Source organism: Pygocentrus nattereri, chromosome 1 (assembly GCF_015220715.1).
Source record: "Pygocentrus nattereri isolate fPygNat1 chromosome 1, fPygNat1.pri, whole genome shotgun sequence".
NCBI classification, from domain to species: Eukaryota; Metazoa; Chordata; class Actinopteri; order Characiformes; family Serrasalmidae; genus Pygocentrus; species Pygocentrus nattereri.
The window spans coordinates 39,601,185-39,619,679 of NC_051211.1; the positions used below are offsets into that span (position 1 = coordinate 39,601,185).

The window sequence follows — 18,495 nt, forward strand, 5'->3', positions numbered from 1 at the left end:
GAAGCCCCAGGCCCAGGCACCGTGCAGACCACAGACCCCCACAGCTGCAAGCAGCTCCACACTGTAACCCCTCATCCATTTGGAGGCTCGCCTCCCTTTACTCTGCTGACCATGGAGGTCCTCTACATCAACACCACTTAACCAGCCACAGAGCTTTTTTTAGCATTTCAACCTGCAGTAGTGTGGGTTTTGTAATGATGAAGCCTAAAAGGTGAGTTCAGTTCACCATAAGCTACACACTGATATATACATGCTAAGTACTACTAGCAATCATTATTAGCAGCAGTGTTAGCAGCAGAAGAAAGTGTCAAAATGAAATACATACATTTTTTAAAAAGTATAGGGCCTTACTGCTTTACCTTTTACTTTGGTATTGTTTCTGTTTATGGTAAATCATCTTTATTTCTAAGTTCTTTTTATACCCAATCACGTTACTTAATTAACAGCCAGGTGATTTTTTTCTAACATTACACAACTTCACCAGCCTTTTGTTGCCCCTTTCCCAACTTTTTTGAAATGTAATGCCGGCATCAAATTCAAAAGGGGCAAGGAGTTTTTCTCAAAAATCTATAAAATTTCTCATTTCCAACATTTGATATGATTGTTGTCTTTGTATTATTTTTGTCTTTTTTAATTAAATATAGGGTTTAAATGCATCACTGCCTTCTTTTTTTATTTGCATTTTGCACAGCGTCATAACTTTGTTTGTAAACAGAGTTGTACATGAGTAAATAAGAAAACAAAATTCAGTGATTTGGGTAGACGTTATTTTGGTTTTGCTAACGGATTCACACTCACATTCACACCAATACAGCAAGACCTGCATATAAGCGACAAAAACAAAAGATCAGATTACAGTCTTGGCCTCCTGCACACACTAGCTCTCTCTCTCTCTCATTCTGCGAAAGCTGAAGGAGAAAAACAATCCCCTCCTCTATATACCCCGCCCCCCCAAGACAAACACTTATAGTACGTCTCCCTCCCCCTGCACACACCCCAGCTCCTCCTATTCCCTCAGGTTCATTTCATCTTAACCCCTTTGGGCTGGGACTCTAGCTCGAACTCTTTCTATACTAGGCTGACAATACCCAGCTGTGCTGAAACCGGACCCTCCATACCCACCCCCCCCACCCCCCACCTGTGCCTCCACCAGTGGAAGAATTTGTTTTCCTCCTAGTGCAGTCCCCCCCTCTGTCCCCCCCTCTTCCTCCCTCCCTAAGGTCCTGTGGGACTGCCCTTATTCCGGGCCTTTCATGAGAGGTCATGGCCAGCACTTCTCACTTATGGCTGAGATACTTAAGCAGCAGAAGACAAAAGTATAAACAAATGATACAGAATTTGAATTTCGACTCTGATGTGGCCTCAAACACAAGCTGAAGATGAGCAATCATCACAGTGTTGTTCTATTGCTTTTATGCAACAGCAATGAAAAAAGTAAAGTAAAGAAGCACAGAACATTGTTTCAAACATATGTCATTTATATTAGCATTTTCTTCTGCCAAAAAAATTGTTCTAGCAGCTTAAAGGGGAGCAACTGTTGTAAGTTAGTAACCCATGCTAAGTGAAATGATCCAGGTTTGGTAAAAACACTATTATCAGAAATATCAACATGGGCAGAGCTCCTTTCCACCAATCAGATTGAAGCTAACTGTTGTATAATTCGGCCATTAAACACAGTGTCTGAATGCAATGGGGGGCCTGCAAAATAAGAGAGGTTATTAACGGTGAAACGCCAGCGTGACCACAGCATCAGACAGCGCAGCACAGGGTGTTTTCCTTCCCTCAACTGGAAGGAAAACACCCTGCGCTGTTTAACCACCAAAACAGATCACCTCTGCCGACTAGCATAAACTTTCACAGCTTTCAATTGATACCACATTTGTGTTAAAAAGTAAAAGAGGAGATTTTTTAATAAGAATTGAATTTGGGTTATTACTGTGTGTACAGGCATGTTTTATAATAAGAACAATGCATCTTTGCTGCGCTCTTATATTTTTTTTAAAAAGAAGTGGAAACTTGTGAATGCAGAAATTGTAGGTATTGTAACAATGAATGTTATTCAATAAGTAACTCACTATGTAATTGATTATTATTATACATGATTACATTTAATTATTATAGCAAAATAACAGTAACTGTGGACTTCTAAGGGTAAAAATTTTAAGGAATTATGGAGTTTCAGACTTTCAGTCTGACTACAGTACAGTGGAAAAAGTCACCCATCATTACATTTTGAGTCAAAATGGCCATCAACTATAGGTCATTCATTTCAAAAGATACTAATGAGGAGATAATCCTATTGCATAATGAAGGAGAAAGTCAAAGAAAAATAAGTGAAAAACAACAAATAATTTTCCAAAACTGGAGTTTAAAAATGAATCGAAGGTTATAGAGAAAATGGGACTCCTAACAACCAAACAAGACCTGGTAGACCACCAAAACTGTCACCATCAGATAAAAATTATTAAAGCTACAAATCTGAAAAACTTTACAGGTGTTTCTGTCCATCCTTCCCCTGTGAGAAGACAACTCAACACTATGGGTCTGAAAAGATGTGCAGCTGTCAAGAAGCTGTTGCTGAGAAAAGAAGAATAAGAAAAAATAATCAAACAAAAAGAAAATCAAACAAAGAAATGACTGGAGTTCTCTGAACTGACCACCCCAGAGGCCAGACCTTCAATATCACTGAGTGTGTTTAAGAGCATTTGGATCATGAGAAGCAGAAAATGCAGCCAACTTCCAAGACTGAATTTTGGAGGTTTGGACAAAATATCCCTGCAGATTTCTTTAACCCGGAAGCAAGTCTACTGAAAATAATGGAAGCTGTTAAGACTGTGGACACATTAAATGCTGAATATTTTGGAATAATGTTTGAGACTTGTATGTAATTATCTATTACAGTGTGTTAAATTGTGCTTTCCTTCTGATACTGAAAAATGAAAAACTTCTACTTAAAGGCTGTTTTGACTGGAAATCAAGTAGATGAATGGTGATGTAGATACTGAATAATTAGTCTCAGGATTATTCAATAAAGAATAAGCCTAGAGTTTAAGGTTTTTATTTTGTAGTATTTAAATGAGAATGTGAATAAAAAAATTAAAAAGTTACCTCTGAGGTGAATATTCAGGTTAAGCCTGTAATAATGCAAACCAGCCAACACTGTGTGCATGTTCGCATGCAGTGATGTGTGTGTGTGTGTGTGTGTGTGTGTGTGTGTGTGTGTGTGTGTGTGTGTGTGTGTGTGTGAGTGCGTGCGTGCGTGTGTGTGTGCATGCATGTATTTCTGCACCTGGGCGGTTAACTCTTCCTCTCCTTCTCCCTCACATCACTCCCCTTCCTCACAGACAGAAAACACAACTCAGACACACACTTCCTGCACGAGCTCAAACTCTCCTCATTCACATTGCGGTGAGACGTGTGAATCTTTTGCTGAGGTGCAAAAGCAATTCTAACTGCACCACAACATGGCCTCCAAACTAGACGCAAGTCACTGAAATACCACCATTGGCGATTTCAGTTACAACTGTGGTGCAATATTGTGTGTTCCAGTAGTTCAGCTTTATGATAAACAGTTCAGTCTGTTCTAGAGAAACGGAATAAGGAGATAAACAGGAATTATAGTGAAGCACTATTTGTATTTAAAAGTAAACTTGGTTCAAATGTCTTCACCTTTCATTTCCACATGAATAAAATACAGTGAGAGGCAAACATATTCATAATCTTGATAGACCAAATCAAAAGATGAGCACATAATGTCAGCTTTTTTCTAGGCAGTTAAACTTTATCAAAATGATGGGAAAGAAAAACACTGGAGTAAGAGAAGATTTCCACAAATTCCAAAGTGCAACACTCTATCTGTGAAGCATGGCGGAGGTAGTGCCATGGCTTGGAAACCTGTTTAATTGTCTTTATTGATCACTGATCATGGCATTTGGGACGCTGTGCAGAATGTAAATAAAAATAGAATGCAACGATATGCAAATCAAGTAAGATGTTTTTTTGAAAAATATTTGCCCAATTTAATGCCAACAACACGTTCCAAAAAAGTTGGGACAGGGGCATGTTTACTGTTGTGTTTCATCACCTCTTCTTTTAAAAGCCCTCTGTAAATGTTTGGCAACTGAGGAGATACTGCTGCAGTTTTGAAAGTGAAATGCTTTCTCATTCTTGACCATCTTGTTACTGACCTGCTACCAATCAACCAAAAGGTGTTTTTTTTAGCATTACACAACTTTACCAGCCTTTTCTTGCCCCTGTCCCAACTTTTATAGAATGTGTTGCTGGCATCAAATTCAAAATGAGAATATATTTTTCAATAAACAATCATTTTTCTCCGTTTCAACATTTGATATGGTGTCTCTCTATTATGTTCAATGAAATACATAATGCTTTGTATATCATTGCATTTTGTTTTTATTTACCTTTTCCACAGCGTCACAACTTTTTTGGAAATGGGGTTGTACATGTTTTCTTTGCTATGTACTGGACTCTAGTAAAATTGTATATTGATTTGATGTCATATAAAGCACTGCTTGGTTTAGCCCCTACTAGGGTTTTCTAAGAGACCTGGTAATCCCCCTTAAGATCACAGGTCCCATTTTTTTCTGTTTTACATGTTTTTTATTCAACATATTGTTTCATTTCATGTAAAGCTGCCTTTTAAGACACTGGAAGTTTTATAATAGCCTTGCCATGTCAGCATGCACAAACTCACACTTCCACAATAAACATGCTGGCTTGTGTTTGTAGCAGATAAAGTTAAAGCCAAAGTCTGTGCTCATGTAGCTTATAGATAGATCCTTTACATGACCTGCATTGATAAGCAGCAGTCTGTCCTAATCAAATCACTGGTCATTCTAGATCTATTTACAGAAAGTGGACTCAGGCACACGTGCACTGAAAGTCAGACAGTACACCTTATCTTTTATTACAGTCCTGCAAGAGCCAGATCCACTTTGCTATCAACTACAGTAAAGCAGTCCAGTTCCTGCAGCTTTATCAGCCACCAATAACACAGTGATTCCATCAGCATTGTATAACAAGAAAAACATCAAACATCCAGAAGACCTCCATACAAACGTACACAATGAACAATAAAATCAATAAAGTCAGTACAATAAAGTCAAAAAAGTAGTTTTCATCCGTCTGCAGTCCAAATCAGGATGACCTAAATTTGACTTACAGAAAACACAAAGCAACTTCTGGAACACATACAAAATACATTATTTGTCCAAAAGTTTGTGGACATCTGCTCAAATTTCTTCTGAAATCAAGGATATTAAAGTAGAGTTTGTCCATCTTTGTTGTGGTCACAGGCTCTACTCTTCTGGACAGGCTTCACACTGCATGTTTACACTAGATATATTGCTCCAATATATTGCTCCAGTATTCCATATCCCGAAGCTGGGGGCGCTTTATATGCCTCTTGTTGATGCTTGCCACTGAGCATGATGACCTTAGGCCTTCGGCATGATGACCTCAAGAGCATTTTATTCTGTTTATTCAATGCTTTCCTATGGAGATTATACAAGCTCTGTTTTCATAACTGAACTCCTGCATCAACAATAAGTTGCTCCATAAAGTGGTGTTTGGAGACTTTTGTTCATACACTCTTCAAAAAGATGGTTCTTCTAGGGTTCTTTAGTAAAGACAATGGTTCTATGCATGCACTCAAAGAACTATTTGAGATTGATGATGAGTTGTATATTATTTTGTATAGCACCAAAAAGGTTTCTGCTATTGTAACAATGTCAAGCTTGTAACCATAGGAGAACATTTTTTGGTGCTATAAACAAATCTTTTCAAAAAGGTTCTACATAGAAACATATACAACACATTCTCCACCAATCTGAAGAACATTTTTACCATACAAAGATGAAAAGATTTAAGCGTGAAATGGTTCTACACAGAACAGTTGACTTTGCTAAAGGAGCCTATCTATACCATAGAGTCAAGTGAGTGGCTCATATGAATCTATTCTGCAACAATGTACTAAATAACAGTGTCAAGATCCAGTAATTCCTAATATACATTTAGGAATTAATTAATTTAATGTCATTAACGCAGCATTAATAACAATGTAAGAAATGAAAACAATTTTAAAAATTCAATGATTCAAAATGAAAAAATTCAAAATGAAAAAATCAACATTAACTTTAATTATTGAGTTACTCAGAGATAAAGGAATACAATTATAATTTGTCTTCATTTCTGCTCATCCCAGACAGTTTTACATCACTTATGAGATGTTTCGTGCCAAAAAAAACCCCAAAGGAACTGTAGCTAGAAGATGTTTTCTCAATGTTATATCTTATCAGACAGTTTAAGCTTCATCCAATTTTTTTATACATCTTATCAGATATTTTAGGCTTTGCTGAAAAAGAAAAAACCTCCAGAAGACTTTTTGATCAATATTAAATCTTATCTGACAGTTTCAATTTCAGCCACAAAAATAAATACATAAAATAATAAGGATTTTTAAATATCGTATCACACTGATTAAAACAACCAAACGGAAAACTTTTTTTTCCTGATATATCTTATCCTGACTGATCATTTCTACCGCCATCCCCCATTCAAAAGACATCAAACTTTTTAACTTTTAATTTATTTTTTCTAATGTTGTTTTAGCTCGGATCGACCTTCAGCCCTGAAAAACACTTTCACAGAGCACTTTCTCATTCTTCCTTTTCAAGTTAGATCCTGAATACAAAACGTGGAACCAACTTTAAGGAACGCAGAACTTCTCACACACACACACACACACACACACACACACACACACACACACACACACTCTCTTACTGTTTTCTCATTTTTTCCTTCTCGGGCTCTTCAAGTCACGTTGCATGTCAACGTGACTCGGGCCGTTTGGCTTAGAGCCAACGACAAACGTGACGCGGGCAAAACACGAGAAAGTGTGTCACATTCAAGAGAAGAGAGAGAGAGAGGGGGTGAGTGAGAGTGAGTGAGTGAGTGAGAGAGAGTGAGTGAGTTAGTAGGAGGGGGGCGAGAGAGGGTAAATGGCGGCCACTCGCCAACATATTTGACCTACTTTTCGCGGAGAGCGAGGGAAAGCACAGCGCCGCTAGTCTGCGCACCAACAGCACTAACTCATTCACAGCGAAAGCGCAGACTCTCGGACAAGGTAAGCCATGTTATTACTTTTTTACATTCTTTGATATTCATTCTTTTTCTCTTCTCCCTGAATTGTATTGCACGGAAAAATGGTGATTTTTGACGCTCATAGCTCAACTGTGACAGTCGATAAATAAACCGATTTAACATCAACACAATTCCTACCAGAACAGGTGAAGCGAGAGTCCGGTTCTGGTGTTTTATCGTGTTTTATCGCAGTTAAACGCTTTTTAGGTGTTTTTCTGGCGGCTGGTGTTTTTATTCTGTAGCCGGAGGCAGCAGCGCCTTCACCGCGCGCTCAGACCCAAACAAACAAGCTGCACATGGGCTGCAGCTCCGGTCACTGACAGCTCCGCCGCTGCACTGCGCTGCCTGCTTTTCTCTTATTTTTCCGCGGTTTTCTGCATCTGCTCTGTGGATTCTCTCCAAACTGCAGGGTTGGTTTTGGAGTCTGCAAAACAGCAGTTTGAGTGTCAGAAAAACAGATGCACGGACCTTCCTGACTGCAGACATGCGCATCACTTCCACATGCATGAAGTGCTCTAATTACATCAACGCGCTTCTGCGGTACAGAGTTGATGTAATACTATTTAGTGGGTCAGTTAGTAGTTGTCTGTGATTGATTGCATTGATTATTTGAATCAAGTAAACTAAATGCGTCATTTTGCAGTGCAAGTTCAGTTTTTTCAGTGTAATTGAAATGTTGAACTATGGGTGGGCAATGTGGCAAAATCTGTCATATTGATTTTTCTGACATCTGATAAGCTAGAACAAACAATGTAGTGCCACATTTCAAAATATTACCAAAAACAATGATAAAACAATTGTTGAATTCATTATTTCTCCCACTGTGCTGCACTGAATTCAACTGAATAGACCTAACGGTGCTTTCTTCTAGATCAAGCATGCAGATAGGCAGCCCTGCATTGAATATCCCTGTCATTTAAGTCCATTTCAGCTTAAGAGCTTTTCCTTGCTCATGTATTTTGTTCATTATTTTCTCCTGGACGTGCACGGAGTTGCATTAAGTAGGCTATTATAAAGTGGTGGGCTTAAGAGCAGTAGCAATGGCTGTGTTTACATATGCATCAGATGGACAGTGTGCAGGTCACACTTCGTCAGAGCCCTCGCTGTGGGAGCATTTCTTCTGTCCTAATTGGAAAGTACAGTGCATGCTGTCCTCTGAGGACCAGACTCTTTTATTTTAGGTTTGGACAGAATGTTCTGTCAGGTTGAGAGTGTCCCCCCAGTACGTGAGAGGGGGTGTGGACTGCAGCTACGCTATGCCGTGTGGGAATGTGATTGGCATGCAGGCCACGCCCACTGCTTGACGCAAACAACTTGCACTGGAGCTCTTTTGTCTTTGCTTCCAAAACAGCTTGCAGATGTGTGCAGGCTAAAAAAGTGACCCACAGACCTACTTTCCCTCAGACTGCCATGTAGGGTATTCAGAAAGATTTGAGCCCAGGAAAAAACTGTTTAACTGAAAGGATATCTCTCTCCTCACTATGAAAGGCTGAATACTTTCACTGTGCATTGAATTTACAGTATGCTGTGTGTAGTTTATATGCTGAGCATGTATGCGGATTGACGTGGGAGTGAGGTTTAGAAAAGGTGTGTTACCTATAGTGGAAATGTGATCATATGTGATCAGGAATGATATAACTGTAAAAACATATCATTAATAAACATATTTCTGTTGTTGTTATTTGTATCTGTTGTAATAATAGAGTCCCTTCATAAATTGAAGTTTTGTTTGCTGTGAATTGGAGAGAGGTGTAAGCATGAAATGGTTTCATGCACTGAAAAAAGTGATGCATTGAATTTGCTTGATTTAAATGTATACATTTTCATGTGAATAAGATGTATTATCAGATTTGGCTATTGTCAGGGATGTTAATGTGACATGCAAAGGTGTATAAAATAGACTATATATGTCGCTGCTGTCGGAACAAAACTTTGTATCTCAGTTTTTGGTGTTTTTCAGTTTTTGACATAATTTGAAAATACCTGTTGTCCTTTACATTGTGTGTAAATTTCAAGGTGAATGGACCAAAGGAAATGGCCAAAAATTCCTTGGGAAAGCCTGGTTCCATTGACTTACATTAAACGTGTGTTTTTTCCTTCTGTAAAGTTACCAATTTGAGATACGAGATTTGTATATATATATATATATATATATATATATATATATATATATATATATATATATATATATATATATATATATATATAAGGATTTAACAGTGCAAACAGAAATGGCCTGATTTTAGTGAAAAGTCGCTTTTTGCACTCTGTATCTGTGTTGTGTTTAACACTGCTGTAATAACGCCACACTCCAAGCAACAGCTTCATACACTCCCTATCAGCGTTTATGGACCGATTTCTTGAAGTCTCTACTGATAAGTATTTAACAGTTGGACTGGTGGGTGAAAATGCACTGCAAGGAGGCAAATCAGAGTCAATCTAGAGGATTCTCTCCAAGATAAGAAGCCTATAAAAACAGAAGGCTGTTACATGCAGTGAATGGGCTGAAGAGCGAGGTCATTGGAATTGGAATTTATTTGGATTTTCAGGTATTTTTTGCAGGTTATTTTAGAACTGGGTTGACAGGAGATTTGTAGACTACATTGATAAAATGTATACATGTATAGAGTATAACATAAAATAGTCTCACCATGAGATGAACATGTTTGCTGTTTATATGTGGAACTAACTATAGTAATTAACCTAAATGGGCTGTAGCATAAACATCTATCAGAGATTGTTGGTTAAGGGGGGAAAAGTTACTGAAATGTTGACCCATTTACAACATTTGACCCATTCTGGAATAACATAAAAAAGAAGCATGGCACAGTATTTAGTGATTAAGTCTTGCCTTAGTGATTAAGTCTTGCCTTAGTAATTAAGTCTTGCTTTGCAGTTCATTTTGTGGCTCTGAAATGTGAAGTACAGGTGAGACATTTCTCACACTCGTGCGTCTCCTGGTTTTCATTATGCCCTCTGTGGACAGACGCACGATGGTTGAAATGCACTGGCATTTATGAGTTTGTTTGAGATTTATTACGTGTTCTGATTTTTAGCAGGTGTAACAGAGCCTGGTGTACTCACATTGGTGGCTGTGTGGTTTGGCTTGATCATATAAAAACGTGTTCATGACAAGAACAGTCAGCAGACTCTGTGGTCTTATGACCTTGTGCTGTGAATAAGCCACATACATTAATTGCTGTAGTTGCTGCTTTGATTCACTATGTACAGGGCAGAGATTAGAGGGAAATGGACAGTGGTTCCAAAGTTTGGAATCACTGTTTTTAAAAAGGCAAAGCATTGTTTTTGGTTATACATGCTAGTACTCCAATTTAACAGATTTCAAATAATAAGTGGGAAGATGTAAAATACAATGATGAACAGAGCAGCAGGTGGTTCCAAAATAACCGTGAAGGCTGTATAAAGTTGAGAATGAAGTTACAATCAGAATCCAGAATGCTTTGTATTTGAAAAGTGGTGATCCAGTCTGCAGGCAGATAGCATAATAAGAAATGTATGTCCATAACAAGTAGGATCACAAATAGTTGCCAAGTTATGAACAGTAGTTTACACCCTGACATTCATGAGGCATGAGCAAATTCATTAGTGACCTCCACACTTGCTCTTTGTCTCTCCTCAGATTAATGGCTATGACTTCGTCTCAGTTGGGTCACTGTGAGCTGGAAGGTGGGGAGGAGGATGTGAAGCTGCGGGCGGCGGCCGTCCGGCGGAACCTCTTTGGCCCAGTTGATCACCAGCAGCTCCACCAGGACTTCCAGAGGCTGCTGTGCATGAGCATGGAGGTGGCCAAACAGCGCTGGAACTTCGACTTCCAGAGCGAGCTGCCGGCGGCCGGAGCGGTGGAGTGGGAGGAGCTGCGCTGGCAGGATGTCCCGGCATTTTACCGCAGCTGCGTGGTGCGTGCAGGAACGATCAGACGCAGACTGGAGGCGCCAGTGAACCCCAGTGGATCTCTGGGCTGCTCTTCAGTGGCTGTGAGCGGAGAGGAATACCTGGAGCTGAGGGCCAGAGCAGCATTCAGAGGAGTCAAGCTGGAGAAGAGAATGTCAGCACCTCTGGGGGTCAAACACAGACAGGCCACCATCACAGGTGAGAGAGAAAGCAGAACAGGTGAATACTGATGTCTATGAGAGAAACAGACGTGAAAGTCTTTGACCCCACACTGATTAGAATTGGTTACAGTTCTTTACGAAATTATTCAGTGCATCATCAGTGCATCTCAAATTTGACCTTTATTTGATTTGATTATGATTCTTTAAGAAATTAATCAATGCAGCATTATGTCTCATATATCATCATTATAATATGTTTCTCTAGGAAACTATTTAATACTTAATAATTAGATAATGATTCTTTTGAAAATTATTCAGTGCAACATGAAATCTGAAATTCAACCACAGTTTGATTCGATTATGATGCTTTAGGAAATTATTCAGTGCAACATGAAATCTGAAATTTTGCCATGATAAATGGGAAGATGTAAAATAAAATGATGAACAGGACTGCTTTGGAAACTATTTAATGTGTTGTAAAGTCTCAGTTTTCAATACGATTCACCTAAAATATGATTCTTTTGGATTCTTTTGGAAATCGTTCAGTGCATCATGAAATTTCACCACAATTTGATAAAATTATGATTCTTTAAGAAATGGAATGGTTCAGTGCAACATGAAATATGAAATTTCACCACAACTCGATAAAATTATGATTAGTTAGGAAATTATTTAATGCAACCTGAAATCTCATCATAATTTGATTCAGTGTGACTATTTTTACTACTATTTGGGTTTATTTTTAAAAATACAATGACTACACAAACAAATATTTATATATTTCATATATAAGAAAATGTGAACTGGTTTGAGGGTCTTCAGGGACTGGATAGATAACGTTTGCTCAAACACACCTATTTTCTCTCTTTTAGACTTCTTCACTGTGAAGAAGAGGAGGTTTCTTCATCACAAAGGAGCTTCGAGGCAGTAAGCAGAGAGTCTGAGACTGCAGAAAAAGCGCAAATCATCACTGTGTACATAAATGTATATACAATGTCTGCGATTGTAGCTTTTCAGATATTCAGACAGATTATCAGAAGCTCTGAATGAGCTTTAAAACATTAAAGTTTTCAACAAAACAAATCAGTTCAAGTAAGCTTTGAAATCCACTAACTATATTCCGAAAGAACCCTGTCTAAAGTATACTGTGAAGGTACAAAATGCACTCCAAAAAGGACACTTTTTTTTTTGCTTCAGGTCATGTTACAAAAATAGTTTTTCTCACCTTTGGTCCAAATGTCATGACCTCTTCATCTGATAATTAGTAGGGTGAGTTCAGTCTGGGTTTGCACACAAAGCCTAATGTCTCAGCTGGTTTTAGAATCTCTCTCCTGCTTATGAGAAAACAACAGGGGTCAAACTTTGAACCCACTTGTACCTCAGACACACAGACCCCACCATTACCCAGGATTTTAAAGATTAGGCTTATTGTTTTAAGAAATTTTGCGACCGACCTACACATCCCACAGAGTTTGAAATACATAGAGCCTTACTATGTATTTCTGTATATTACTATGTATATATACAGTCATTTGCAAAATTTGTGCACCCCTGAGCATTTTCTAAGCGGAAATAAGTTAACTCAGTTCTCCACATTTTGCGGAATTTGAGGGGGGTACATTTGATGTTATTTTATTTTTTCTAGTATGATAAACTGAACTTAGTTTGTTCTCTGCAGAGGACATGTGAACTTATTTTCACTTAGAAAATCTACAAAACGTAATTACACAAATTACAGAAGTGTTTAAAATTTTTTGCAAATTCCTGTATTCTACATAAAAATATTGTTTCCTATTATTTTTTACAAATTTTTCTACTTTTTTATTCTCTTCCATGTTACAGAACATTATAGAAATTTACTGCACACGAGGTACTCCAGTATACCCAAGCCATGGCCTTATTGTGTTCCCTTAACACAAAAACGCTTAACAAATTATTTATTCCTTAATTTGTCATTCTCTTGCTCTGTCCAACTGATGGATGTTCTTCTAACAGAAAGCCTGAGCTCTGTGCCTCTGAAGCTTCCATGAAATCCATTCAGTGTGAAGTACAAACAAGCAAAACAGCCAGACTATGCATAAGTTATCCTGCTGGTTAGCTCGTCCATTTGCCTCAATTAAAAAAGTAACAGAGAATTCATGGAAGGGTTCGTTAAAGGAATGTTGAAGGATTTTTGTACTTAATCTTAATGTCTGCTGCATCTGTAGCCTGTTGCAGTTGGAACAAAACCTTGTATCTCCAAAATGATAACTTTGCAGGGGAAGGAGAACTTTTGATTGAAGGTTATGTAATGGGTATTTGAAGAGATTTCTCCTTTCCAAACAAGAAGTTTTCACTACATTTAAAGGGCAAATTAAAATGTCAAATTACGCAAAAAAAGTAGCAATAATATTGTTGATTACCAAAGACAGTAAGGTTTTTCCTGTACTTAGTAATGCCCATTGCCTTCAACATGGTTGTAATATATATGGTTCATACATGGAAATTAAGCTGATAAAACAGCCCTGAAACAGTCAGCTGACAGACTGTTACAGACTACACAGACTGTCACAGCTACAGACTGTGACGCTGCACAAAACATCATATTTACTTTTATCCACCTCTTCAGCCTATAGCAATCTTGCCCCGCCCATTCATGCCAAAGTTATAAAGAGTGTTACAACCTGCTCTGCTTTCTGAATGAGCCATGACAACCAATCAGAACAGAACTACTTTACATACAAATGTCTGAAAGGTACAGTAACAAAAAAACAAAATATAATATTTTGGAACATTAATCTTCATAAATATTATAAATAGTGGCAAGAGAATGACAAATTGAATGAGAAGTCCTCCCTCAAAGACGTTTTATTAATCTGACCATTAATATGGCCTTCTTTTTTCACAGTGTATTCAGACTTAAAGCTTTTTGGGCTATATTTTTTTTCGTCCATCTCTTTTTGTCGCTCCAACAGATCAAAGATGTAAAGAGAAAGAGATTTATATCTGTTTTATGTGTTATTAACAGCTATATTACTTTTAAAAAAAGTGCTTCAGTTATACTGTATAAGATAATTGTATTTGTTCACATCTCAATTATGTAGCATTTTTTTAATCTCATCCATTATAGTAGCTTTTCTTTTTGGTTTTGAACACAACACTTTTCCATGTGAAGGGAATGTAGCATTTTAAAACAAAGTGGATGTAAATGTGCCGAGTGAAAGAACTGTTTATAAGAGACCTATAAAGTCATGCTCAGCATGTAGATAGCAGGGACGTATTTTCTGCAATACTTTTTTTCCATTGCTGTACTGTTTGTTTGCAGTATGTCTGTGTGTAATGTGAGATTGTGTGTGTAACTTTGTTTTGTTTTGTACAAATTGTTCTTTGTTTTTTTTTTTGGGGGGTTTTTTTGAAAAGGCAGCTGAATCAATTGACCAAAGAATTGCTCCACACATTGTCAAAAATAAGCAAAAACTGAGAGAGCCGTTTGGACTGCAAGGCAAGAAAAGGGATGAAGCAACTAGTTAACCAGCTTTTAAACTCACACTACTCACTTTAGGCAGTGGTCACTTCCTCCCATTGTATATTAAAATACACTCATCTGTTAGTGGCATATATGGTGACAATTAGTGCCTCCTACAGCAGTTCAGATGTTTTTGCCGTTGGATTTTTCAATTAATAGCCATCCGGTTCATCTACCTCACAGAAACAATGCCAGAATTGGCAAGGTCAGCTTTTGGATAATAGGAAAAAGGCTAAACACTCATGGATATGGAGTTGAGCCAACGCACACACCTCTGAAGGGGCTTTTTAAAGGAATTGTTCGCTGAAAAATCAGTTTTTTACAGTTTCCCCTTACCACAAATATAGTCAAGGAGTCAAAACATGTTTGGTGTCTCAAGTTTGCTTCCTTAGTTCTGCACTGGAGCTACAAAGCTAATGAGATGAAAACTGAACCTACAGTATGAGCTAAAAAGATTTTCTTCAATTGTTAGCTACGTTAGGTTTGTAGCTCCGGTGCAAAACTATACATGTCTTGTTTGATTGGTTAATTTTGTAGTTAAGTGAAAACTGTAGAAATGTGATTCGTTGGCCAACTATTTCTTGAAGCTTTTTTCTAGGGCCGTCTCATGCTTCGCCCCAATGCGTCCTTTCATAGCAACTGTTATCAGGTTGGACTAGATTTACAGAATGCTGACAAGCTGACTTTGTAAAGAAAATCTAAATTAAGAGAGTGTTATCAGTTAATTTTTTTTTTTCACACTAGTTTTTTTATTGTATATAAGGTAACGTTAGCATGGGAACAACAAGTTCACCGCTACCTACCTGCCAAGTTTCATTTAGCTAAAATAGAGTAGTGCTGGTTGGTAAACTGGAAACTCAAAAGAAATATTAATAAATGTGCACTAGACTTTGTCATTTGGTTGAATCTGGTTTTTGCTAGTGTTCTGTGAAGCTTGTCCAACAGGTGTGCTTTTGTGGGAGGAGCATGGAAAGGTCAGTTTGGGTCTTTCTTGTCTGGCTCTCCCCACTCCCAGAAATAAGCAGAGGAGTCAGAGATGGATCTATATTAACCCATTAATGCCCAAATTTGAAATTTGGTCCATATGTTACATATTTATTTTCTTAACCATGTGATTTGATTGATTTGAAATGATGATAGTCTAACATTTTGGTCACATGACTGATTTGTAACAAAAGAACAGAAAATACAAAGTGTGAAAATGATCTAAAAATACACACACATATATTTTTATGTACAATTCTATCACCTGACCAGTCAGAGCATGATGTTGCATTTTGCTTATCATACTAAAAAGATGTTGGACATGAATGGGTTAATGGGAATCTAATTTTGGCCAGATAAATAGCCTGTGTTCAGGCTGTGTTCACGCGGTTTAATGGTTATGAAACTTATCCCGTCTCTGCCTGAGCTCTCGTTGTCTCCGAGATTAAAGGAGTAAATGACTAGTAATACACTGCAGGTTTACACAGATCACCTCACTTCTTAGAAATGGTTTGCTATTAGATTCTTTTTGTGTGTGTGTGTGTGTGTGTGTGTGTGTGTGTGTGTGTGCCTTTGCTTGTTGGCAGTTTTGATTGCACCTGTCTGCCATCATGTTCAAAACAACCTTTAAAAAATGATATTTTTTTAACTTATTGTATCATTTTGTTGCTCTGTTTTTTCAGGGTTCCTAAATATAATTGGTCTCTGACATGACTAACTGATTTTGTACTAGCTTTGCACTATTATAAATGCCATTGTTGCGATTATAACTTTGAATGGCTCTGGAAAACTGCATTAAAAGAGAATTCCACCTGTTTTTCATAAATTACTGTCAAGTTCAGTGGTTGAGATGTGCACAGTCATTCAGAGTGGTTTGATGTGAAATGGTTCATTGTAGAGAAACTCTGATTTCTATCTGGTTAAATCTGGTGTAACTAAAAAATAATGTGTGCTTATGCCATACTACCACGTGGGAACGAGATCCTAATACGTGGCCACAACTTAGTAAAACATGGGAATGAGATCATGCCTTATTAAGCTGTGGCCAAGGGTTAATTATGTCATCCTTACTAAGTTATGGACACTTAATTATCTCATTCCCATACCTTACTAATTCATGGCCACACATTTTTATTTATGTAGGGCTCCTTAGATTTCTTTACAGTGGTGGTGATCGGAACTGGAGGGCTATATTGGACTCTACAACCCAAAATAGCCGTTTATTTATTTTCCAGAGTGATCAATGACCTTAAACATGTCTTCTGAGTTTCTGAATGTGATGAAACGTAATGGATGAATAAAACAATTTTTAAAATATAACAACTGTCAGGCAGTGCATTTATAACCATTTCATGTAATAACTTCCTCACCAGGTGTTTGGTTCCAGTCACCATCACTGTGAACGATTCTGATTTGAAAAGTTTCTCTTGCATGGAGCATTTTACATCAGACCACTCTGAATGTTTTTATTTGCATCTTGACCTTGTAATTATGCCGAATTAAAGAAAATGAAATCAGCATAACAAACAGCCTGCATTTGGCCTGCCAGGAGAAAGAGGAAAACAAGTGGCTCACAAAATTCCAAACACAGTTTGCTTAAGAGAAAATAAAGCAGGTCTCAAAGCAGCACAGAAACTTTTAACAAGCCTGAGCCCATCAGTCCAACACCTTGCTTCTAAGCCTTAATTGTCCGAGGTATAATCACCATAGTATTGTAATGCCTTATATGCATGAGTGAAAGGTAGCCATCTATATTTTTCTGTAATAATATAGTGTAATTTAATTCAGCTTTGTCTAATGTATGGAAACAGACAGATTGTGTTTGGTGTTGAAAACAAAATTGTTTTTTTTTCCTTTAATAAAAAAGAACATTCGATTACGGTTTTACTAAGTGTTTTTAGCAGTTCTCTTTTGCCGCACTTGTTTATAACATTATTCACAATGTTGTCGTACATCTGAATAAAATTCTAATAAAAGAAACTGTATGAAAATGTCTTTTGGAGAGTTGGTGGAGTTCATTTTCAGCAAAAGATTAAAATCTCAACTGACCTACATACAGAAGACAAATAAACACACGCCAGTCACAGCAGATGAGGCCAAAGATTAGCAGAATGGCTCCCCCCGCTGGTCACAAATATGAAGCCATCTTCTCATAAACAAATGTTTGAAAGATTATCAAAACTTATTTGTCATTAATTCACCTCTCAGTCCCATCATCTTTCTGACAGGCCCACATTTTCCATCTTTTATGCAAAGCAGTGCACTTTGAGCTGCTACCAGCATGAAAAGCACTACATAAATTATTATTATTATTAAAAGATAAAAACACATCTGCAACAAAATATTACTGTTAATATGCAGTTACATTTGATTAACTTAAAAAAGAGAAAAATAAAACATAGTAATTGTGGCAGGTGCCAAAAGTTTTTTTTTGTCCTGCCCATGCTATGTGAAGCGACCTTAAGTGTTATATCTGCCAAAGATGTGTTATTAAAAAACAAGTTAACAATAAATTTAGCGATAACCTTTGGCTGATACAAAAGCTTGCAAACACTTTCTGTAACCAGCTGGGGGTCTTTTTTTAAGACTTTTCACCCCCTCTTCCTTGCACACGCTTCTAGTTCTGTGATATTCTTGGACTGGGTTACATGTAAAAGTTACCCAAAGATTTTCAATGATGCTCGTCAGGGGACTCTGGGACGAATTCAAAAGCCTCAGCTACTTTTTGGGGTGTAATTTGGATCATTGTTTTGTAGAAGCCAGCTTCTT

At 37.6% G+C, this 18,495-nt stretch overlaps 1 protein-coding gene across 1 annotated transcript; it reads left to right on the plus strand.

Moving 5' to 3' along the window:
• The first annotated feature begins 6,940 nt into the window (after positions 1-6,940).
• Positions 6,941-17,721, plus strand: cdkn1d (cyclin-dependent kinase inhibitor 1D). Its single transcript, XM_017693948.2, has 3 exons — positions 6,941-7,147; positions 10,805-11,274; positions 12,110-17,721. Exons 2-3 carry the CDS (start codon positions 10,809-10,811, stop codon positions 12,166-12,168), a joined length of 525 nt encoding a protein of 174 aa, XP_017549437.1. The 5' UTR covers positions 6,941-7,147; positions 10,805-10,808; the 3' UTR covers positions 12,169-17,721.
• The last annotated feature ends 774 nt before the right edge of the window (positions 17,722-18,495 follow it).

What these genes read in the sequence shown, in the direction of transcription:
- cdkn1d (XM_017693948.2), top strand. Translation starts at nt 10,809, where the DNA reads ATGGCTATGACTTCGTCTCAGTTGGGTCACTGTGAGCTGGAAGGTGGG. An exon ending in CAGACAGGCCACCATCACAG is followed by an intron (nt 11,275 to 12,109) that starts GTGAGAGAGAAA and finishes TCTCTCTTTTAG; the next exon opens with ACTTCTTCACTGTGAAGAAG.